Consider the following 21,843-nt stretch of genomic DNA (forward strand, 5'->3'; position numbering starts at 1 on the left):
TATGCCTATCCAATGCTTTAATTACTGTCTGCAAAAATAATTACTGTCTGTAACATAAACAATACAATACAAAAGCAATTAAACAAACGAAAAAAAAAAACAAAGAAAACGTAAAACCCCCACAAAATAATACTAATATTTATAATTCCTACTGTACATAACTTTCGCCTTTCGGTGTTGAGTGCTTTTTGGGGATTTCGTCTTCTCCTTCTCCTTCTCCTTCTCCGTACGCGTTCTATTTCTTGTTTGTTCTTATTAATTAAAAAAGGGAGGATTCCCATTTCCAATTTTCCATTGGATTTCTATTTCCATTTGGGGGCTCCTCTCTCTGTTTGGGTAATGCTTTGTGGTAAGAAATCTTGATTGTCATTCTCTCTCATTATTCTACTCTTTTTTCTGCTTTTCAATTTCCCTTCTTCATTTTTTCTTTCCTTCTGGGTATAGATTTTGCTCTGATCAGTGTAATCCACTTTATCCATTTATCTTTTTATTATTATTATTATTATTATTGAAATTTTTCCATCTCCTCTTTTCTTATGTATTAACTAATACTAGCATCAGCACTTAATTACTCAATCGGAATCTGTTTGCTTATTACCTTCTTCTTAACTTGAAGAAGAATACTATATGAAATAAATTGTTTGTTAATGCTTATGTTCGTACGGTTTCAATTCAATTCAGCTTAATCTTCACCGGCAAAGGCTTAAAAATTAGACTTCATTTTTTCTATCAGTTGGCGGACCTTCACATATTTACCATCACCGATGAAACTAGGCTACATCTAATCTGAAATGATTGAACAGGTTAAGTATTACGCTGCTCTTGGTATCAATTTGTAATTTAAATTTTCATGCTGTTCTTTCACAACCAAACCCTCCAGAAGTAGCTGCCTCTTTGCGTCTCTTAAGGTCTTTCGCAAGCACAATGCTTTGCAACCTTGTTTCTTATTTGTCTCCGCTGCTAGTTTATTGTCCAAGAACCCCTTTTTATGGATGGGGGGACACAGTTCATCAATCAACATTTTGTCCTTTCATTTCATGTTTCTTGTTTTTCACTACTAAGTTCCCAATTTGCTTCTACCGTATGAAATCTTTTCCTCTTGCTGTCTTATGCATGGATGTACATCTCTTGTATTGTTATTTTGTTTGGATTACTTGTAGGATCAAAAGTTTCCCTCTCATACTTGCTTCAGATTTCTTTTGTAGAGTATATATGGGCTGATTTGGACATTTCATGGGAGTTGTAGAGGATAATGAACCGCCTTTGAAACGTGTAAAGGTGCCCTTAGGAAAATCAAAGAACTTCTTGGAGCCCTCATCTGTTACAGAGCCAGTAGCTCGCTCATTGGGAGATTTAATGGCTTGTCCTCTAACCTCCCAAGGAGATGGAGAAACAGTTGGATCAAGAGGAGTCATTAAGAGATTGGAATTTGTCAAAATCATAACTAGGGCACTGTACTCACTTGGTTATGACAAGAGTGGAGCTCTTTTGGAGGAAGAATCAGGTATACCCTTGCACTCACCTGTGGTTAGCTTGTTTCTGCAGCAAGTGATGGATGAAAAGTGGGATGAAAGTGTGGCCACGTTACATAAAATTGGTATTTTGGATGGACTAACTGTGAAATTGGCTTCTTTCTTGCTATTGGAACAGAAGTTCCTCAAATTTCTGAAAATGGATAATATTGTTGCTGCCCTAGATACCCTAAGGAATGAGATTGTGCCTCTTCATATTAATTTTAACCGTGTTCATGAGCTTGCTGCATGTGTTATTTCTCCTTCCCGGTGTTCAATTTTTGCTCAGGATACTGAGGGTGCAAATTCAAGGTCAAAGATTATAGAAAAACTACAGAAGCTGCTACCTCCTACAGTCATGATTCCTGAGAAAAGGTTAGAACATCTTGTTGAGAAGGCTCTCGATGTACAACGTGATTCTTGTGTGTTCCACAATACTTTGGATAGTGATCTGTCATTATACTCGGATCATCAGTGTGGACGAAACCAGATTCCTTCTCAAACAATGCAGGTTAGGTGTCTTCTGGGTTCATGGCCCTTTTCTTTCAATATCTTACATGTTCTATTTCTGTTTGCCTTCTCAATACTCAGCTAATAAGCTGAATTGGAATCATTATTTTGTTTGCATATGAGAAATGTAAAACCTAATAGTTAGACTTTCAAGGAGTGATAACAATTTTTCCCTCTTAAACTTAGTCTTAAATGTTTCATTTGTTTGATTTTTAATTTCACGTTTCCACATCTTTAAAGATGAAACAAGAAATTGGGTTGTACATGGTTTACATCTCTTTTTCATGACTTATCTTGTTTATCTTTGCTTTGATATAGGCTTATTTTAAGCTTTGGTTGAGATTCCTGTTGTATAACTTAGGTTACTTGTAAAGAAATGCCCTTTTTTAAGAAATGGATTTGTGGAAAAAAGAGAGAAGGTATGAGGCAGAATCCCAATTCCCAATTTCAATGTGCACTAACACTAGCAGACCCTATTTAGTTGTTGTTGCTTGCCTTATGCTTTTTTATTTATTAATATAGCAAATGATTTTAAAATTTATCTTTCAAATTTTACCACGAGATGTGTTTCAAATCTTTTCACAATTTTAAATACTACTATTTAGACTATAGCGGATATTGAAACAAAGAATTCGTATAACTGATCTGAACTGGTTTGGGACAAAAGTTTAGTTGTTTTTATTGTATTCATAAATAAAACTATACATGGTTTATTGGATATTTGCTACTTTACGTTCTAAGTAAAGTTGTATTTTTTTATGAGAAAACGTTCAATATTTAAGAAAGAACTGTAAAATATTACAAAACATGGATTTACTCTTCTATGGCATATACTGCCCTTATCTTATTGAAAATTCACAATGTATAAATTTTCTGTTTATACTTAATGAACAGATTCTTGAAGCACACAGTGACGAAGTTTGGTTTTTGCAATTTTCACACAAGGGCAAATATTTGGCCTCATCGTCCAAGGATCAGTCAGCAATCATATGGGAGGTAAGGTTTCTCTGTTATTCTTCACTTATAATCATGGACAGTTCATGTCATCTCTCCAGTGGGCCTTAAAATGAATTCAAAATACTAGAAATTCGCAATATATCCACCCTTTTTGTCACCATCATGTAGCACCCACTCATTATCATCACCCCAATCGCCCACCCTTCCTGCACCATCCAGAAGCATGGATCCTCCTGATTCTTTGGTTTCCTTCTTGCTCTCATTGCCTTTATCAGCATTTGTATCTTGCATAACTTCTTTTTCTCTGCCAATTTCCTTGTTCTTTTTCGGAGTTCTGGGGATTTCCTCCCTGAGAAGATGATTTCCACCTAGTTCTGCTGGCTGCCGTCACTTCGGTTTGACAAGATTTAGCTTCTTAGCTACTAGGTAGGTTTCTTAGATTGTAGGAGGAGCTTTGGCAGGGATGGGGGAAGAGATAAATGGTTGCATTGTCGGAGGATAATGGAGAGAGGGTCGGGAGGAAATAGAGGAAAAATTAAAATAATTTGTATTCTATTCGGCAACACATTTTTGTTTATCTAATTTCAATCAACTGGTTACATAAATTTATATAGTCTGGTTAGGATTTAAGTTCCTCTAAAAGGTTTGAATTTCTTTTTCTGGTAATTGGCCTTCAATATAACCTGTTTGAGATTTATAATCCTATTCTTATTAACAATCAACATTATGTGAAGAACTATGCTTATGGTATCAAAGATGAGTGATCCATTGGTGTCTCTCAGCTAGTAAGTATGTTTGCAGAGAACTATGAGATATTTTTATTATAATACAAGGATATGATGTCTTTGTTTCTGTGATGCGATGAAGTGATGGATTGCCAGATGCCTAGCTTTAATTGTTAGCCATGTCATACTAAATTTGCCTGAGTATTTTCACCAGGCTGAGCTCCTCGTTTGTGCTTTTTCTAGATCAATGCCCACGTGCACATCTTTACATATATGCATTTCTTGATGGTGTATTGTAATTATTGGATATTTAGGCTATAAATGCTTCTGCAGATAATGTGGACATGTACATATCTTACTTTGTTTTGTATGTTTACTTTAGTATGACTGATTATAGTTAAATGTGTAGTGAATTTGGCTTTAATTTGACTTTTTGGTTAATCATTATATTTAACTATTGTAGATTAAAGAGGATGGTCAAGTGTCATTGAAGCATGCGTTAAGGGGTCACCAGAAACCAGTATTGACGGTTTCATGGAGTCCTGATGACAACGAACTCCTTACTTGCGGACAGGAAGAGGTTATCAGACGCTGGGATGCCAGTTCTGGAGAATGCATCCATATTTATGAAAAAGTTGGCATCGGCTCAGTCTCCTGTGGATGGTTTCCTGATGGTAGGGGGATTTTTGCTGGCATGACTGACAAAAGCATCTGCCTGTGGGATTTAGATGGAAAGGAGCTGGAATGTTGGAGAGGGCAGAGGGCAGTCAAAATATCAGACACAGCCATAACTGATGATGGAAAGAGGATCATAAGCATATGTAGAGATACTGCAATACTGTTGCTTGACAGGGAAGTGAAATTTGAAAGGCTGATTGAAGAGGAGCAAATGATTACTTCGTTCTGTCTATCAAAAGACAACAAATTTCTTCTGGTTAATCTTATAAACCAAGAAATCCACCTGTGGAGCATTGAAGGCAATCCCAAGATTGTGTCCAAGTACAAAGGTCATACACGTGCTCGATTCGTCATCAGATCCTGCTTTGGTGGATTTGAGCAAGCTTTTATTGCAAGTGGGAGTGAGGATTCTCAGGTACGTTCTCTCTCTTTCTGACAAATGTTATAGCATAAAAAATATGCGTCTACTGTTCCCTTGAATTAGTTCTGCCTGTGCATTAATTTTATTTTGCTTTTGCCCTTGTGAAGCATGGTCCAACTATTATATTGTGTTTCCTTTGTATATGTTGTACCTGGAAATGGGTGCCGGATGGCATTTCATAAAAGATGCAATATCTGGTATTTCTTTGCAAATGTTTAACTTGCTGCAGATTGATAAGTTATTGCAGTATTGTATAGTCCATGGACATTGCATCTTATGAATGCTTTTGATGCAAACTTTTGTCTGTCCATGTTTGGGTTTACTTAAATAGCAGCACTTGCTGCTGTTTCCAAGCATAAGTTTGCACGTGTTTACATGCAAGAGAGAGTTCCACGTTTTGTACCGTGCATGTGTGGCTTGCTAATTTCTTTAATGGTTCGTATGACCATATATCTGTCAAGATGACTGTTGATTGACAGGATGTGGTGATTCTTGTTGCAGGTGTATATATGGCATCGAGGCTCTGGAGAACTCCTATTGGCACTTCCTGGGCATTCTGGAGCTGTTAACTGCGTGAGCTGGAATCCAGCAAATCTTCACATGCTAGCTTCTGGTAGTGATGACCGTACAATTCGAATATGGGGTCTAAACCATCACAGCCTGGAGCAGAGAAATCAAAGCAATGGCATCACTCACGCCTGCAATGGAAGAAGTTGAAACATTTTCCGAACAGATGCGGAGTTTATCCAAAGTTACCAAAATACTAATGTTCTTTAAGTTGATTGAAATTTGTAAAAGACCTTGGATGATTTACTTGTGTTCATGGCATCTGATAGCTGGCAAAATGGTACCAATTGTGAGCTAGCTATCTATCAACAGAATACAAATTTAATTACCATTGTTCTTTCATTTCTTTATTATTTTGTCTGCAGTGAAGATTTCATTTCTCGCATTGCATGATATTATGGGGAAGCTATGATCAGATTCCTGTATGAGGTCACCGACCATGTTTTATGAGGTGGGTTGCTGTCATGATAAAGTCAAATTCAATACACATTTGTATTGTAACTTTAAGTTGATGATATGGGGATACATTAAATGCTCAATGCTTATATAATTACAGATACTCAAAACAATAAAACGAAGAAGCTAAAAAGAGAGAGAAAAAGAAAAGGAAGCTATGCGCTATGAGATTGGGGTCAGCACATAGAGCTTGCATGCATGAGGATCCACTTCTGTTGTTAATTTCTCTTGAAATGGAGTTGGAAGAGTCCGATGCTGATATTATGATGAAAAAAAAGAGTCAACAGTTAATATATATATATATATATATACTAGTGATAAATGGATCTTTTTGATGCTTCGGGCCAAACAAACGTAATGCAAAGAGATCAGGTGGAGATATTACCTCCCATACATCTCTTGCTTCAACTGGTGCACCAGCTGGATTGATACCGATATCATCCCAATGAGCAGTCATAGAAGATATCCACGGCTTTCTGTTTACAAAGAGTACTACTACTCTGTCCCCAGATAGCGGTCCAGCCCATATCTGATCAAATTTTTCTCATAGTCAGACCATTATCGTTCTTCTGATAAAAAAAGAATTAATGAATCAAGGAGTTACTCTTTATCTTACATCTCTCTCGCCTTCCATTCTAACTTTTCTTGCCTGAACACCCAATGAATCTATAGGAATTCAATACCAATTTAGTAATAGTAATATAATCCATTTTGGATTCAATTATCATTGGTTAATTATTAAAAGAGTAAATATGAACATTAATTACCTTGATTAATAGCAATTACCTCCTTGTTGCTGATAATCTGCATAGTCTCATTGGTCACAGATCTTATATCACATCCTAAAAGGAGTGGTGCCTGCAATGTCAAGCAAATGAACTTAAATTCTTAAGCAAGAAAACAAAATACACACACACACACACACACTTGCCTTAGAGACGGCCCATATGCTAAAATGCACCACGTATTCATTATACTTCATTCCTCCATTTCCCACTTCTAGCATATCAGGGTCTGGACAAAAGAAGTCATTTTAGCAGAAAAAAACTTATTACTTGCATTCCAAATGAATGAATGAATGAGAGTGATGCACTAACCATTCCAACCACCAGGCTTAGCATATTCAGCAAACACTTCGTTCATGTCAGCCGCCTTAAGCATTCTGTTGTCAACACCACCATTCCATTTCAAGATTATTAATTACATATTACATACACTATAGAGAAATCCAATTCAATTTATTCGAAAAAATACTTCTCCCATGAGTCTGAAATATCATCAGTGGTTCTCCAGCTATTCCCAACATCTGCTCCCCACAGAGCTGGACGCATGTCCCCCCTAATTAAATTATCAAAATAGTCAATAACTAGACCCATCATGTAATGTTTTATGCAACATATATAAAAAGGAAGCAGTGAGTAGAGCACCATTCACACAGAGAGAAAAAGATGGGGCGCCCTGTCTTCTTTAGAGCGCTAGACATTGCTTTGTATCTGTAAAGAAGTTATTTTCATTTACTCAAAACTCAAAATACAGGCAAATGCAATTAGGCATCAAAGAAATACTGGTTGCGAGATATTAACCTAACGGTTGGTTTCACATCATTGTTGTAACAATTATCATACTTCAAGTAGTCGATCCCCTGCTTCCAACGGAATTAATTAATTAATCAATGAGCATTAATCATAAAACATCTTCAACTCTTCATGGCAAAAGTAAATGTACCCATGAAGCAAATGTGTTTGCGTCTTGCTCTTCATGCCCAAGTGACCCCGCCACTTTTCCTGTACAGGTTCTAAGCCTTCATGTGTAAACAGATCATTTGTAATTATTCTTTTGCTTTTGTAATTACAAGCACAACACAAAGGAGTTTAAAAATTTACCCTGCATCTGCATATATTCCTAACTTGAGACCTTTGCTATGAACATAATCTGCTAGAGCTTGAATTCCAGAGGGAAATGTGGTCTTGTTGGCCACAAGATTGCCCTAATAAAAAGAAAATCAAGTTTTTCTTTTTTTCACTACGAAATATGATTGGAAAGATTTAAAGAGGTGAAAGAGAAGGAGCAAACCTGGTAGTCTCGTTTTGATTCACCCCAGCAATCATCTAATTGAAAAAAAGAAATATATAAAGAGATTATTGTTTGCATTGCATGACTTGGTGCACATATATTTGTTAATCAGAAAATTCAAGTGAAATGATCACAGTACCTATATTGACGTACACATAGCCAAGCTGAGCCAGCCCGGTTGAGACTAAAGCATCAGCTGTTCAAACCCAAAAAAAAATAAAAAAAGACCGAAAGAGAAGCGTAAGATTATGTGTATGTGCGTGATGCAAATGAAATAGACGTGGTGAGCGATTTGCATATACCTGTTTCTCTGACAACCTTCTCATTTATCTGGCAGTGGAAATGATTCCAACTGTTCCAGCTGTGCCAAACAAATATAAGCCAACAAATTTTCAAGGCAGTGGAAAGAATTCCAGAAGGAAGAGATGTTCACACAGACTTACCCCATTGGAGGAGTGAGAGCAAGGCCATTGTCAAGCAGCATTTTCCTGCTACTGGGTCCATTTCCCAAGTGCCTTGAAGATGCAACTATAACTATGCAAGAAGAGTAAAAGAGAAACGAGCAGAATAAAACACAGCGTCTACCCATCATCTATCTCAGTCTCTGCAATGCGGCTCTCCAATAGAATGGAATATCATATCATATCATATATAATATATGTAGTGTAGATCATAAGGGTTATTTTCTAGTTACTGACACTTATCATTACTAGACCCACGTGTGGTGCACCCAATCCAATATGTTGATTGTGATTGACTAATTCTTGAATATACTGAAAATAAGCCGCAAGAAGTGCCTTGGCATATGTTAGAGCATTAACTACCCTTCATCTTCACTGATTATTTTAATGGACCAAACTTAAGTTAATACTATGTCACTACCACGTTGTATAACGTCCACAAGAATTTGATTGTGTGCAGATTGGTATATTGCACTCACCACTAATCATGCGCCACCACCGCCCACCAGCAGCCTTCCAGCTACCACCACTCATACTGAAATTTCTTTTTTAGCTGAAACCTTCTTTACAAGGTAAATGGGAATATGCCTTTTCCATGGAAATTAAAATAAAGCTTCAAGAATAACATATCAAGATTTCATCTACCTCGAGGCAAAAATAAAAATTTATCGGATCTTTTCTTTGCCTGACTGTTAACATGCTTCTAAATTTTAATAAAGAACCCACAAATCCCACCCCATATCTTGGGGAAAAATAAGTAATAATTAAATAACCTTCATATCTTTAGGTAAAGCGGGATGCTGTCGAGGTATGTCCGGTTCATTGAATCGCCGGTTCTGGTTCACCGAACCAACGGTTTAAATTTTTTAAAATATTGAATTTGAATTGGCCCTTGAACTGTCGGTTCCGGTGCGATTTCGATGAATCGACAGTTCCGTTCACGGTTTCCAGCGATATATATATATATATATATATATATATATATATATATATATATTTTTTTTTTAAATCGATTTTAATGGTACATCTTTCTTTCATACATATTGATAAGAGTTTAAAAAATATTGATAAGTTTTATTTTAAATAAATTTTAGAATACTTATACTCATACAGGAATAAAATTAATTAATTTTACAAAATAATCAAATAAATTATCACTTTATTTTGTTTAAATGTTATCAATTAAATAAATTATAAGAAAATTTTGAAAAATGCTTCAAAAGAATGTAATTTTAAACTTAGCAAACAATTTAAAAGGATAAAAAAAAAGAGAGTTAAAAATAATATAAGTTTGACTAAATATTTCTCTCTTTTTTTACCATTTTACTTTTTAGATTTTTAACTTTCAAAGTAAAGTGTATTTTAAAAAAAAAAATTCTCAAGTAAAGTATATCATGTAGTATAATATTATTGAGACTTTTAGAAATGCATAAAATAGAAAATTTTTGATTTAAACCGGACCAAAACCGCCGGTTAACCACTGGTTCCGATTCATATTTTAACATTTGCATAAACTTTAACTGGCCCTTGAACCGCCGATTTCGATTTAAAATTTTGAAGTGGTTTCGGTCCGATTTCGATCCGGTTCCGATTCATCTACAGTACAGTTCAATTTCAATTCGGTTCGAATTCGAACCGAACCGGTGGCCATGCCTAATGCTGTCTGCTGATGGAATTTCAAAAGAAAAGAACCTCCCGGCGGGGGAAGGGGGAGGGTTGGGGGATTTCCATTCTTGCGATCATTAAAAAATATTATATAAATAACACGTTGCCTGGCAAAACATTTACAAGTTTACTCAGAAAATTGATTGAGAACCTCCGCTTACAATGTGAGGCCTATTTTAACAGCCAAACCACTCAATACAAACAGCATTCTGAATGGACATCACATTTCAAGAGAACTTGGGGAATTCACTCCCCTTTCTTTAACCACAGGTCCTCCAGGCAGAATATGCACAATAGAGAAACTGATGCTTCCTTTTAAGTTCACCCAGCTAGGATCCTATCAAAGGTCAAAATACCTCCTTCAGATTGAAGATCCAGTATATACAGGGTCCGTGCAATATGGCGTTTGCCAGCAAGCTTTATAACACATGGCGAGTTCATCAGTCTACCTCAATCACATCCGTTTCATAAAGCCTCCCTCAGACTGAATGTTCTAGCTATGTCCCTGGCATTGTCATAATCATTAAGCTCAACCAGCATCTTCTTCAATCGACGTGCCAGTCCATTGGTCTCAGATTCAGTCACGCCTGATATATGCTTCTTCTCCAGTGCTCTTCCTAATGACATTACATAATCCACCAAAGCTCGCAACTTATGGCTGCAATATTATAGTTGAATATAGGTAAGGACCACTTAGTATTACAATGGAGCAAGCAATAAAGAATAAATAACCAGTGAAAGATAGGCCACACTAATACACAGACCCGGACAATAAGATAAACTGGGAAAAATAACACACATGCTAAAGGAAAGTACATGACTATTAATTTGAAAACTATATTCAGCCTAAACGATCAGTGATTTCTGCAAGACCCTTCTTTTCCTTAATGGAACAAGGCAAAGCTGCCCGAGATATAAAATTACAGTTTTATATACTCTACCAGCAAGCCACACAAAACTTGGACCCATATTTCTTAATTCCAGTCTTTGTTTTACAATTTATTTTTCACTGCTCTGACTTCTATCTACCAAAATAAAACTGAACCCAACAATAAAACACAAACTTCCCCTAATTAGTTGCACACTTAGAAATCTTTTAGAGAAAAACCTGTAACTTCAAGATGCAAGCCCAGCGCACTAACCATAGCAGAAAATATTGGCCCTTTTAGTGCTGACCATGAGAACTAATTTTTTAACATCATAATTATCACTAGAACATGATTATTCTGAAAAACCAGTATACAAAAATTAGATACTGCTATTTCACTCAAACTATATTAACTCTACTATTTGATTAAATCATTTATTACACGGTTGATGTAATTCCAAGCCACAGGCACATGAAGTTCAGTTATAAAGCAAAAATCAGAAGGACATGTTTTGTACCTGGGGTCCCTGGTGACACTGGGACCTGCCCACACACCAGATAAAGAAGCAATGATCCTTTCGGTTCTTGTGACTGCATCATGAACATTAGATGCAATGCTTCGAACATGAGGTAGAACCTTCCCGCATAAAAGCTCATCAAGGGCAAGCTTCTCCAGAACTGGCAATGCAAGGATATCTTTCCACAAGCAGATATTTTTCATCAAACGAACTGACATCCCAAAACGATATGCTGCAACTCGTGCAGCACCTGGCACTGCCTTCAGCACAAGCGGGCTCCATGTTGGAACCTATGGCATTGAAATGAATTGAACAATAAGAGCACTAATACTTTTCATATCGAGCATCACTGATTTTTTCCGTCAAAACTTTTTTAATTTTTTATGATAGAAGAGAAAAAAAAAAAAGCATGAAAACATGTATGGCACACACATATGGATGTGTGTGTGTGTGAGAGAGAGAGAGACAAATATAGAGGGATGGAAGAAAGGAGATGATCTAAGTTCAGACCACATACCATGATATGAGCAACAGCATCAGCTAGACGTGTGCGAATAGCAACCAATAGCTCCGCTAATGCCTCACTTGAAGTTGGAACATAAGTTGTTACCAAGCTCGTGGCAGAAACAGCATTTTTAGTTTCTCGTGTGCTGAGCATGTCCCAACAATGGGCAATTTCATGATGCAGAATAGGAATTGCAACCTTTTCTACAAGTTCTGGAATGAGGTTACCATCAGCATCATCAGGACTGAGATCACTTCCATCTTCTGGTAAACCATAATTAAATAGCAAGGAATGCCTGAACAGGAGAAGCAATAGGAAGTATGAAACTAAAAGCCTAAGTAGGTAAGAAGCATAACTGTGTTTGAGATGTCAAATTACAGAAAAATAAAGTACGAAAAAAAAAAATAAATCAAACTACAAAAACATCAAGGGCAAAGTCTGCCCATCAGAAAGAAAAACAAAGAGACAGAGGGAGAAAGGGCAAATGAAAATAGGAGACTTGAAAATGAAATTTATAACATTAAATTGAACAGATTCAAAATTCAAAGTAATACCATTTCATATCAAAAAAGTCAGCATCCTGATGAAGAGGGTCCCATTTTAGAAGTTCTAATCTCACGTATGGCGAGAAGATGGCAGGTGCACTCAGTGACATGTAAGCATCTCGGTAGCTTGTTGAATATTCTTTCTTCCATCTTTCAAATCTTTCTTTCACCACTGAAAGTTGAGAATAATCTTCAGAAGCATCACCAAAAATTTGATCAGCAGTTTGGAGCAACAAATCACGGTTTGACTCGTAAGCAGCACTTTCACTGTCACTCTGATCCATGCTAGATTCTCCCTCTATTTTCTGGTCAGAAACATCAACCTCCATAGAAGACAATCTCTTTACGTCAAACTGAACTTTCCTACGCTGACGGGCCTCAGCCCTCCTCTTCATATCCATACGTTTCTGCTGGTTAATATCTCTACCAAATTCATCTAACTTCACTGGTAGGTTGTTTTGTTCTTTCATGGTCAGTGATGCAGCTTGGGCAGCACTTGAGGCAGCAGTAATAACTGCTGAACTGCTCCCACGTTCACCAAAAACCAACATTGCTGCCTTTACAGCTGCTTCCACCTCCATTAGTTCATCATCATTATCAGCAGTTCTTCTTTCTAAAATAGCAGATGCACGTCGTTCATGAAGCTTTTGCATCTGCTCTTCCAGTTCCTCAATGTAAGGAGCTTTATGCTGCAAAGAAAAAAGATTACCACAAACTAATAAGTCATATGGCTAGAGGCTGCTAAAAAAGAATGTAATAGTACTAAAGAAATTTTGATATTGCCGATGAGAGCCATGTATAAATATGAAAACCCAGATGCAGATGCATAAACATACAACTTCAGAAGATAACCTAGAGTTTTTATTTTTCACTTGAAGTCAAATACATCTCCAAGCTCCAGTGTTTTGTATTCTACACATTTTCATCCACTTTTGTTAAACGCATGAGACACGTGAACTAAGGCCTCCATACTAGGTGTCCAACATGGATGTATAAAGGTTACAAAAGTTTTACTCCTTCATAGAATTATGTTGGTAATACAATTGTCCATTCATAAAAATATATGTACATGCAGGACATAGAATTAGATAAACTCATACCTGCAGGAATTCACATATAACAGAAACAAAGTCACGAAGCTTTTGCATAAAGATGAACTTCTCACCAGCAGCAGATAGAGATTTTTCAAGTGCAGTGATATTCATCAAGGACGCAGATAAGTTCTCATCAGTATTTGTCAGCAATGAAACTGTTCTTCTGTGAGATTCCTGAGCCAAAAATTTTGGGTTATAACTTATATGGACACAAAAGCAAGTTTTTTGTTCTCATAAAAATTCTAAGGACAAAGCAATCTCATGAATTCAAGCATCTAGATAAAATGTGAATAGATGAGTTATAAAAAGCAGACATAAACAAAGAAGATAGTTTGACTCAATGGCCTCGCTCCAAAGCAAATTAAGTCAAGCCAATCAGAGCTCAATAATGTCAGCATGGACCCAAAAAATCTAACTCTAAATGAACCAAATCTGCCGGAAGTCCCGGTCTCCTCTAACTCCGGCTATCTCAATATTGGAATATAAATACCCACATCAAACCACAGGTCCAATAATGTTGATGGGGAATTGCATAACCTAACTCTCCAGATAAACCACATCTGTTCTCTAAACACTACATTCCTCTACTTTGAGCAATCTCAGAGCACAGTTGGGAATTCAAAAACGTATATCCACTATAATAGCACATTCGGCCCTTATGTTCCCGTCAGTGATTCCTTCTTCACTTTAGCTTCTTCTATATCATCTGATGTCTGTGCATGTATGTATGTGTGTGTGTGTGTGTGTGTGTGTATATAGGTCTGATGTGAAGAAGAGAATTACAGTAACTGGGTGAAAGTGAAGTATATAATCTATTATATGCAGCAATACAATGGTAAATGCATTTATAAAGGCCACAAATTGGTCCTTAAAAAGTTTTGCTGCTTAATATCTTCTGTTGTATTTGCAAATTAGTTCAGAAGTAATAAACTTGGTAATATTCACCACAGTTACCACCATAGATGAAATGCATTTTCAGGAATATCAATTCTCTGTTTTTGAGTAAATGTGAGAAAAACTCTGTGATATAAACATACTAGGTCCACGCACTATGATTTCAAATTATAAATGAATAGTATGAGATAACAACAAACCTTAAGCCTCCTGACATTGTCCTGCAAGGCTTTCCTAGCAATCTCAGCCTGTTGTGGTATGGACAAGTTATCCAAACCTTGAGATGCACCAAATGCCCCTCCAATGCTTGGAACTGAACCATACGTCGGCCTTTGCTGCAGCTGTTGGTGCTGCTGATTATGCATTACAGTAGCGGTAGTACTAGTAAAAGCCTTGCTAGTTCCTGAACCATCATCCATCCTCTTTCCTAAACCCTTCCTAAATTGCTCTTCCTCCCAAATCTTGTCCTCTTCATCCTCATCATCAACACCAGCAATACCCTCCTCTATCTTAACACGACTAGTGGGATATCTAACAGCAGCAGCAGCACTGATCATTGCTTTGACATGATCATTACTATCATCCCCATTGTTGAAATCATCAAAAACACCAAGACTGCCGCTGCTCTCTTTCTTTCCAATCAAGGCAATTCGAGTCCTAAACTCAGGTTCCTCATCGCTCAAACCTTCTGCCGCTCCATGATTAGAGCCTCCATCCAAGGAGATATAATCAGAAGCAGCGGCCCTCGACTGCCTCAAGCGTTCCCTTTTAGCCCTGATCTTCTTGATAGTCTCTTCATCAGGAATCAACGAATAATCCTTGGATTTTCCCAACCCGAGTGATGCCAATCGATTTTCTGCGTCATTCCTGTCTTCATGCTGTTGGTCTTCTTCCTCAGAATCTAACTGCTGGGTAGGTTTTAGGGTTTGCGCAGAAGGTTCTTCATGAGTGGGTTTGAGGAGACCCTTGAGAATGATTTTGGGCTCAGAAGGAGGAGCCTTGGAGGCAGAGGAAGAGGGTTTAGCTAGGGTGCGGGTGTTCTTCTGGAGCTCGAGAAGGGCTTCTTTGGTGTAAGTTCCAGCTTGGGGAAGCACATTGGAAGTGGTAGAGGATGGGGTAGGAAGTAGGCGGTCCTTGGAGGCGGTCAGCTTGTGAGAGGAGCTGCCTTTGGTAATCCGCGAAGAAGAAGGTTTGCGAGGAGCCGAAGATTTGGAGGAGATACGGGAAGATGGGGTATCATCGTCTTCATCGTCCGCGAAGCTAAGGAGCTTCTTGGGTTTCGAAGAAGCGGAAGGCTTGCGGGAGACGGCGGGAGCGGAAGCGTGGTTGGTGACAGTGTCATTGTTGTCGTCGTCATCGTCGCCTCGGCGGCGGAAGTTTCTGGATTTGGTGCTGCTCATGGTGAAAGTTACTAAACAAATCCCTCCAGTTCCAAAATTCAATTGACGCTGCTACTGCTGCTGCTTCTTCCCGTTGTGGATTTCAGATTCTGATTTTAATTCTTCATGTTGTGAATTTGCTCTCTTTTATGTAGCCCAAATTTTAAAAGCCCAACTCCAAAACCTTAAGATGGGCCCAAGTTCAACAGTGCTCCGCTATTTCTTTCAAGATTGACGGGCTGTGGCCGAAGAATTTAAGATTTGATTTGATGTTCTATTTGGGCTTGGAGTATATAGTTCAATTTGCCAACTCAGCAACCATGACTAAAAATTAACTTATCATACAATTTAACCTTTTAAATTTACATCAAAGAGCACAATAAAACCAATTTTTGAAAAAAATATTTTGATTTCAATAAATATAATTAAATAAAGTAAATACACTTGGTACGAGACTTTTAAGTTTTTAATAACAAGTTGTAATTTGAATGAGAATTCATTGAGTATTAAAAAAAGCATCATTGTTGCCCCTGGCCCCACCCAGTATTGGCCTTTCGTTTGCCAAAAATATAAAATTGTTGGTACTTGGGAGGGTGAGATTCTTGAAAGCAAGGGAGGTTGGTCGAGTAGGAAGGGGATAGAAAATGCGGTGGGCGCTATTGGCGTTGAGGAGTTGGTGCACGCCCAGACTTTTATCTACTTTTTGTATTTCTAGCTTCACACTTTTGTGTTGCGACTAGTGAAATCAAATCGGTGGGTCGCGGCCGCACACGGAAAAGACATCCCATTTCGATATCAATTATTCAAAGGGTTAATTATGTTTGTACTATGTGAAATTTTAAAATTTTATTTATTTTAATTTTTAAATAAATGTTTATAATTAATGTCTAAATTAATGGTTTTTATATATAATTGAATGTATTTAATTATAATTTCTCACTGGAAAACTAAAATAAATTATTTTATCAATGTGTGTGGAATGGAATCACGTGGTTGATGATAGCATAGCATACACCACGCCTTTATTTTTAGACTAGTTATGTAAGACTCGAGAATAATATTCTCCTGGATGCTCCTGATACTCTACTAATCGTTATATTACTAACAACTCCACCTTTGTCTAATAAATCTATGTGCTGCTGCTGCTAGACATATCAGGACCGTCCATCTGGTATAGAGTTGTCCGGTCTTTAATTAGGTTCTCGATGCCATACCAGTACTCGCTGACCTTTAAAAAACATAGAATAAGAAGTGGAAAAAGAAAAGAAAAGAGAAATCTGCAAACCAATTGCTTCGAAGAAAGAGCAAAGCAACCTACCATTACCAGGTGCTTTTCGTCTTCTTTGATCTGTAGTATAACTGCAGCTCTTATCTTAAATTTTCTGTTGCTAACTGCATCAGGCTTCGTTTTTGTCTTTTCAATTCCTCTCCGCATTCGATAATCTTTCTCTTCTTCGAGATCTATAGGCAGCGAACTTTAAGTTAACGCTTTCCCCAATTTTTGTCCTGTCTAATTTCATTTCTTCGTAGTTCCTTTTGATCTCATATTGTATTGTTAAAATGAACCACAAAATCAATCAAATACGTCTATTAGATAATTAGCTAATTTTTTTAAAAATTGTAATTTTTATGGATTTAAAATGCTGAACTGAGAAATACATGTATTGATATGATGACTTGTGATCGTAGATAGAAGCATATTTGAAGCTCAAGTGATTTGGAAGAGCAGCGAATGGCCAACATTGACATCGAGGGACTCCTGAAGGAGCTGCCTGAAGATGGGCGTGTTCCAAAGACGAAGATCGTTTGCACGCTTGGACCTGCATCCCGATCCGTCCCTATGCTCGAGAAGCTTTTGAGGGCTGGGATGAACGTCGCTCGCTTCAATTTCTCCCATGGTACTCACGAGTACCACCAGGAGACCTTGAACAATCTCAGGATTGCCATGCAGAACACTCAGATACTCTGTGCTGTCATGCTCGACACCAAGGTCTCTCTTATGCTTTTACGCTATACTTCTTGTCCTTCCTCTCACTACTGTTTGTGCTACTTTCTCGATTTGATAACTTTTCTTCTTATTCATAATCGTTATTTTATATTTAATATTTAAACTGTGGGAAGAAAGCAATTTGTTTCTTTTGTAACTTTAGCAGTGCGGGGGGTAATTTGGTTTGTAATGACAGCTAGAACGGTCTCTATAGTCATTTGGTTTTTCTAAGCTCTAATGCTTACGTTTTTCTCTGTATTTTGTGCGTTCTTAAAATGATTCGGTCACCTTTGGGGTATATTGTTTTATTGAATAGTGTTACCAAAGGATGCAAGAGTTTACTTTATCGAGAAGTTGAGTGTTGGTTGTTGTCCTACATTGGTTGGGGATAAGGATTTTTTGCTATGTATAAGACTTAAGCAAACATCCTCCCCTTGAGCTAGCTTTTGGGATAAGTTAGGCTTGGAATCATTTCTTCGCATGGTATGAGAGTCTGCGTGCTTCAATGTTAGGTCGCCTGTGATGTGTTTGTCTGCAAACTTCACGGCCAAACATTCATGCTTGGGCGTGAGAAGATGTATCTCCTCCTACTGAGCTAGCTTTTGGGGCATGTTAGGCCCGGTCCATATTCACATTAGTGATTTGACTATTTTCGGCTAGCAAAATTGGATGTGAAGTGTTTATGAACTTGTTTTCTTAAAGTTGTTTATGGTGAGAGACTGAGTTGTGGTGAAAAAATTTGTTGGTGATGAGGAGCACCTCAACAATTTTTTCAAGAATTGTCTGCTTTGTGGATTGTGGTTAACTGCTGTTCCTGTATCAGCTTTTTATTTTGGGGCTTGTGGTTTCCTTTATACAGAAGTGCAGATGTGCATTCCTACAAACCAAAAGATATGACATTATCCTTGGATACGGAGCTCTTTGATTAGTATTGGGGAATAAAGGTCCTTTTCATGGCCAAACGATATTTAAGTGCAGCAATATACTTCTAATGTAAATGGATGGCCATTTAGGGGACGAGTGCGTTCTTTATGTGAGTATCTGCTCTAAGGATTTTCCATTATTTAGAAATTGTTCTCAAGGAACTGGTTTGATACATCTTGAAGGGGTGTCATTGGGGATAGTCATATATTTATTGCTTCTGATAATATTCAAGCATCCATGTTAATGTCAAGTCTTGCCCATGTCATGGGATCAAACCCTAACAATGACAATCCACCTTTCTTTTTCTTTTCCTCTACATGCTTAAGGCATCCATATTGGTATTGCAGATATTCCTGGCATGCAGCTATATCTGCCAAGGAAATGGGAAACTGGCCTTTTACTTTGCAATTGATTGTGAAGTTGGCATTTTGTGTTTGATTTTCTTGGTTTTTTCATTTTTTTTCTTCAAGCTCATACAGTTTTGTTTTCTGTGTTGGAACTTGGGATGATCTTTTGTAGTGAAGCTTCACAAATTCACTGACTATCTACATGATGTTACAATTACTAACATCTACAAGATCTTGAATTACTTGTGCTGGTACGGACTGCTAGCAGTCCTTTTGCAGTCCTTTTCTTCTCCTTTTATGAAGGATGAGATTGAAGAGTTCAATTGCTATAAAATGAAATAGGGTATAGTATCTTCAATCCAACCCTATCTTGTTACTCTTGGTTCTGTCCTGTTCGAGTGATCCACTATATGTTTCCACTTCTCGTGCAAACATTACAGCCAAAAAGCTTTTGCTGTACTGACAAACTCATGCTGATATAGGGTTATCATTGTAACAGTTAATATTGACTTTCTTCTTTTCATCTTCTTCTTTTTTTTTTTTTTTTCTTTTGGTAGGGACCTGAGATACGGACTGGTTTCCTGAAGGATGGAAAACCTATTCAACTGAAGGAAGGTCAGGAAATCACTGTCACGACTGATTATAGCATCAAGGGTGATGCAGAGATGATCTCCATGAGCTACAAAAAACTGCCAGTGGATGTGAAACCTGGAAATACCATCTTGTGTGCAGATGGTACCATCTCTCTGACTGTGTTATCTTGTGATCCAGATGCTGGAAGTGTGAGATGTCGGTGTGAGAACACAGCAACACTAGGTGAGAGGAAAAATGTCAATCTTCCTGGCGTTGTGGTGGATCTTCCCACTCTAACAGAGAAGGATAAGGAAGACATCTTGGATTGGGGTGTTCCCAACAAGATTGATATGATTGCTCTTTCATTTGTTCGCAAGGGGTCGGATCTTGTTCACGTGCGTAAGGTCCTTGGTTCACATGCTAAACATATACAATTAATGTCAAAGGTATGGTGATCCCTTTTTGTACTTGATTTCTGGTTGTTATCAGTTCATTCATTAGGCAATCTGCATAATCCGTGACTTTACGGACTTTTTGGGATTTTGTGCTTTCCCTATATGTGTTTATGTGGAAGTTAATTTTATCTTGGAAATTAATTGAGTTAGAGATGTTGATAGTTGTTATTTGTTTCTCCAACAGTTATCTGATCTTGTTTGTTTGGTTAATAATTAATAATTTCATTTCTGTGGTTTTCCTCAGGTTGAGAACCAGGAAGGAGTTGTTAACTTTGACGAGATATTGCGGGAGACTGACTCATTCATGGTTGCCCGTGGTGATCTTGGAATGGAAATTCCTGTTGAGAAAATTTTCCTGGCACAAAAAATGATGATATACAAGTGCAATCTTGTGGGCAAGCCTGTGGTCACTGCTACTCAAATGCTTGAATCCATGATCAAGTCTCCTCGACCAACCCGTGCTGAAGCAACTGATGTTGCTAATGCTGTTCTTGATGGCACTGATTGTGTTATGCTCAGTGGTGAAAGCGCAGCTGGGGCCTACCCAGAGCTTGCTGTAAAGATTATGCGCCGAATTTGTATTGAAGCAGAATCATCCCTTGACTATGGAGCTATCTTCAAGGAGATGATAAGATCAACTCCACTTCCTATGAGCCCACTGGAGAGTCTGGCATCCTCTGCTGTACGAACTGCTAACAAGGCAAAAGCAAAGCTCATTGTTGTTTTGACACGTGGTGGGACGACTGCTAAGTTGGTTGCCAAGTATAGACCAGCTGTTCCAATTCTGTCTGTGGTTGTCCCAGTCTTGACAACCGATTCATTTGATTGGACCTGCAGTGATGAGACCCCAGCAAGGCATAGTCTGATATATAGGGGGTTGATTCCTCTTCTGGCAGAAGGATCTGCTAAGGCTACTGATGCTGAGTCCACTGAGGTTATTTTGGAAGCTGCTTTAAAGTCAGCAACGGAGAGGGAGTTGTGCAAGCCTGGTGATGCTGTTGTTGCCCTTCATCGTATTGGAGCTGCCTCTGTTATTAAGATATGCATTGTGAAATGATATGGAACATGCAGAATGCCTTAGATATGGCTGGGAGGAGTGGTTACAGAAAATGGACTTCTATTTTATTTCTTTGAGATCTGTATTTCAGACGTTGGAGGATTTTAATTATTTACTGTCAGTCCATGATATATATATTACATGGTAATGGTGTGCTTGAATAATGTGATTTTACTTGGATAATTGTGCAGCTCAGTTGTTTGATTTGATGGGCTGTGCAAAATCCAACAGCCAGGGGCCAGGGCATCTTTTAATAGGTATCTGGTTGTATTGCTGACCCTATATCATTTTCTGATTTTTTGTGCAAATTCAGGGAATGTACTTGTAAAAGATATATTGTTGCTGAAGGTGGATGTCGATGTTGGCATGTTCTTCTCCATCGCAACCTCTCAAATTTCATTCTGTGATTGGTAGGAAGTATAAAAGAGGGACTCGTAAAAGGACAGGAAAAAAATGACGCGGTTGGACCAGAAAAGAGAATTGCCAAAGTTTCACGGATGACAACATTAGTTGTGTTTTTTCTTCTGTTTTCCTTTTGTGCCTGAATAGAACCATTGAGAATTTCTTTTTCTTGTTCAGGTTTCTTGTCTCTAATAGGTAGAGGTTGTTTCTTAGTTTTCTAGTGTGTTTTATTTTAATTAAATACCAGTGAGTAGCCAATTTTGACCCGAAA

The 21,843-nt window shown here is 37.7% G+C and overlaps 4 protein-coding genes across 13 annotated transcripts; 2 read left to right on the top strand and 2 right to left on the bottom strand.

Moving 5' to 3' along the window:
* Positions 1–170: 170 nt before the first annotated feature.
* On the top strand, positions 171–5,719 carry LOC105631151 (transducin family protein / WD-40 repeat family protein). Of its 9 annotated transcripts, none has more exons than XM_012213154.4 (6): positions 171–349; positions 682–803; positions 1,193–2,022; positions 2,916–3,017; positions 4,167–4,796; positions 5,304–5,719. In XM_012213154.4, the coding sequence occupies exons 3-6, from the start codon at positions 1,234–1,236 to the stop codon at positions 5,517–5,519; spliced, it is 1,737 nt and encodes a 578-aa protein (XP_012068544.1). In that variant the 5' UTR covers positions 171–349; positions 682–803; positions 1,193–1,233; the 3' UTR covers positions 5,520–5,719. The 9 variants fall into 9 exon arrangements, with proteins under 9 accessions (XP_012068544.1, XP_012068548.1, XP_012068553.1 ...); XM_012213158.4 differs by having other exon boundaries at positions 1,206–2,022; XM_012213163.4 differs by having other exon boundaries at positions 1,247–2,022.
* A 118-nt stretch (positions 5,720–5,837) lies between these two features.
* LOC105631150 (alpha-galactosidase 1) lies at positions 5,838–8,487 on the bottom strand. Its single transcript, XM_012213153.4, has 15 exons — positions 8,342–8,487; positions 8,201–8,259; positions 8,038–8,094; positions 7,899–7,933; positions 7,709–7,812; positions 7,551–7,626; positions 7,409–7,467; positions 7,253–7,318; positions 7,080–7,163; positions 6,923–6,987; positions 6,757–6,839; positions 6,593–6,683; positions 6,442–6,491; positions 6,211–6,354; positions 5,838–6,080 (listed from the first exon to the last, which is right to left on the bottom strand). Exons 1-15 carry the CDS (start codon positions 8,485–8,487, stop codon positions 5,988–5,990), a joined length of 1,212 nt encoding a protein of 403 aa, XP_012068543.2. The 3' UTR covers positions 5,838–5,987.
* Positions 8,488–10,089: 1,602 nt separating this feature from the next.
* Positions 10,090–15,951, bottom strand: LOC105631148 (GC-rich sequence DNA-binding factor-like protein). The gene is made up of 6 exons (XM_012213152.4): positions 14,649–15,951; positions 13,561–13,728; positions 12,470–13,149; positions 11,928–12,210; positions 11,411–11,700; positions 10,090–10,682 (listed from the first exon to the last, which is right to left on the bottom strand). Exons 1-6 carry the CDS (start codon positions 15,846–15,848, stop codon positions 10,490–10,492), a joined length of 2,814 nt encoding a protein of 937 aa, XP_012068542.1. The 5' UTR covers positions 15,849–15,951; the 3' UTR covers positions 10,090–10,489.
* A 1,043-nt stretch (positions 15,952–16,994) lies between these two features.
* Positions 16,995–21,549, top strand: LOC105631147 (Pyruvate kinase family protein). 2 transcript variants are annotated; one of them, XM_012213151.3, is made up of 4 exons: positions 16,995–17,154; positions 17,517–17,817; positions 19,643–20,104; positions 20,358–21,549. In XM_012213151.3, the coding sequence occupies exons 2-4, from the start codon at positions 17,560–17,562 to the stop codon at positions 21,168–21,170; spliced, it is 1,533 nt and encodes a 510-aa protein (XP_012068541.1). In that variant the 5' UTR covers positions 16,995–17,154; positions 17,517–17,559; the 3' UTR covers positions 21,171–21,549. The 2 variants fall into 2 exon arrangements, with proteins under 2 accessions (XP_012068541.1, XP_020533925.1); XM_020678266.3 differs by lacking the exon at positions 16,995–17,154 and adding an exon at positions 17,196–17,308.
* The last annotated feature ends 294 nt before the right edge of the window (positions 21,550–21,843 follow it).

The sequence above is a fragment of the Jatropha curcas genome, chromosome 1 (genome assembly GCF_041381405.1).
Source record: "Jatropha curcas cultivar XTBG-Jc1 chromosome 1, XTBG_Jcur_1.0, whole genome shotgun sequence".
NCBI lineage: Eukaryota > Viridiplantae > Streptophyta > Magnoliopsida > Malpighiales > Euphorbiaceae > Jatropha > Jatropha curcas.

What these genes read in the sequence shown, in the direction of transcription:
- LOC105631151 (XM_012213154.4), top strand. Translation starts at nt 1,234, where the DNA reads ATGGGAGTTGTAGAGGATAATGAACCGCCTTTGAAACGTGTAAAGGTG. An exon ending in TTCCTTCTCAAACAATGCAG is followed by an intron (nt 2,023 to 2,915) that starts GTTAGGTGTCTT and finishes CTTAATGAACAG; the next exon opens with ATTCTTGAAGCACACAGTGA. An exon ending in GTGGGAGTGAGGATTCTCAG is followed by an intron (nt 4,797 to 5,303) that starts GTACGTTCTCTC and finishes TTCTTGTTGCAG; the next exon opens with GTGTATATATGGCATCGAGG.
- LOC105631150 (XM_012213153.4), bottom strand. Translation starts at nt 8,487, where the DNA reads ATGGGTAGACGCTGTGTTTTATTCTGCTCGTTTCTCTTTTACTCTTCT. An exon ending in GGTAATTGCTATTAATCAAG is followed by an intron (nt 6,492 to 6,592) that starts GTAATTAATGTT and finishes GAATTCCTATAG; the next exon opens with ATTCATTGGGTGTTCAGGCA. An exon ending in GAATGGAAGGCGAGAGAGAT is followed by an intron (nt 6,355 to 6,441) that starts GTAAGATAAAGA and finishes AAATTTGATCAG; the next exon opens with ATATGGGCTGGACCGCTATC.
- LOC105631148 (XM_012213152.4), bottom strand. Translation starts at nt 15,848, where the DNA reads ATGAGCAGCACCAAATCCAGAAACTTCCGCCGCCGAGGCGACGATGAC. An exon ending in ATGCTGTTGCTCATATCATG is followed by an intron (nt 11,701 to 11,927) that starts GTATGTGGTCTG and finishes TCAATGCCATAG; the next exon opens with GTTCCAACATGGAGCCCGCT. An exon ending in AGTGTCACCAGGGACCCCAG is followed by an intron (nt 10,683 to 11,410) that starts GTACAAAACATG and finishes ATAATATTGCAG; the next exon opens with CCATAAGTTGCGAGCTTTGG.
- LOC105631147 (XM_012213151.3), top strand. Translation starts at nt 17,560, where the DNA reads ATGGCCAACATTGACATCGAGGGACTCCTGAAGGAGCTGCCTGAAGAT. An exon ending in CTGTCATGCTCGACACCAAG is followed by an intron (nt 17,818 to 19,642) that starts GTCTCTCTTATG and finishes TTCTTTTGGTAG; the next exon opens with GGACCTGAGATACGGACTGG. An exon ending in ATATACAATTAATGTCAAAG is followed by an intron (nt 20,105 to 20,357) that starts GTATGGTGATCC and finishes GGTTTTCCTCAG; the next exon opens with GTTGAGAACCAGGAAGGAGT.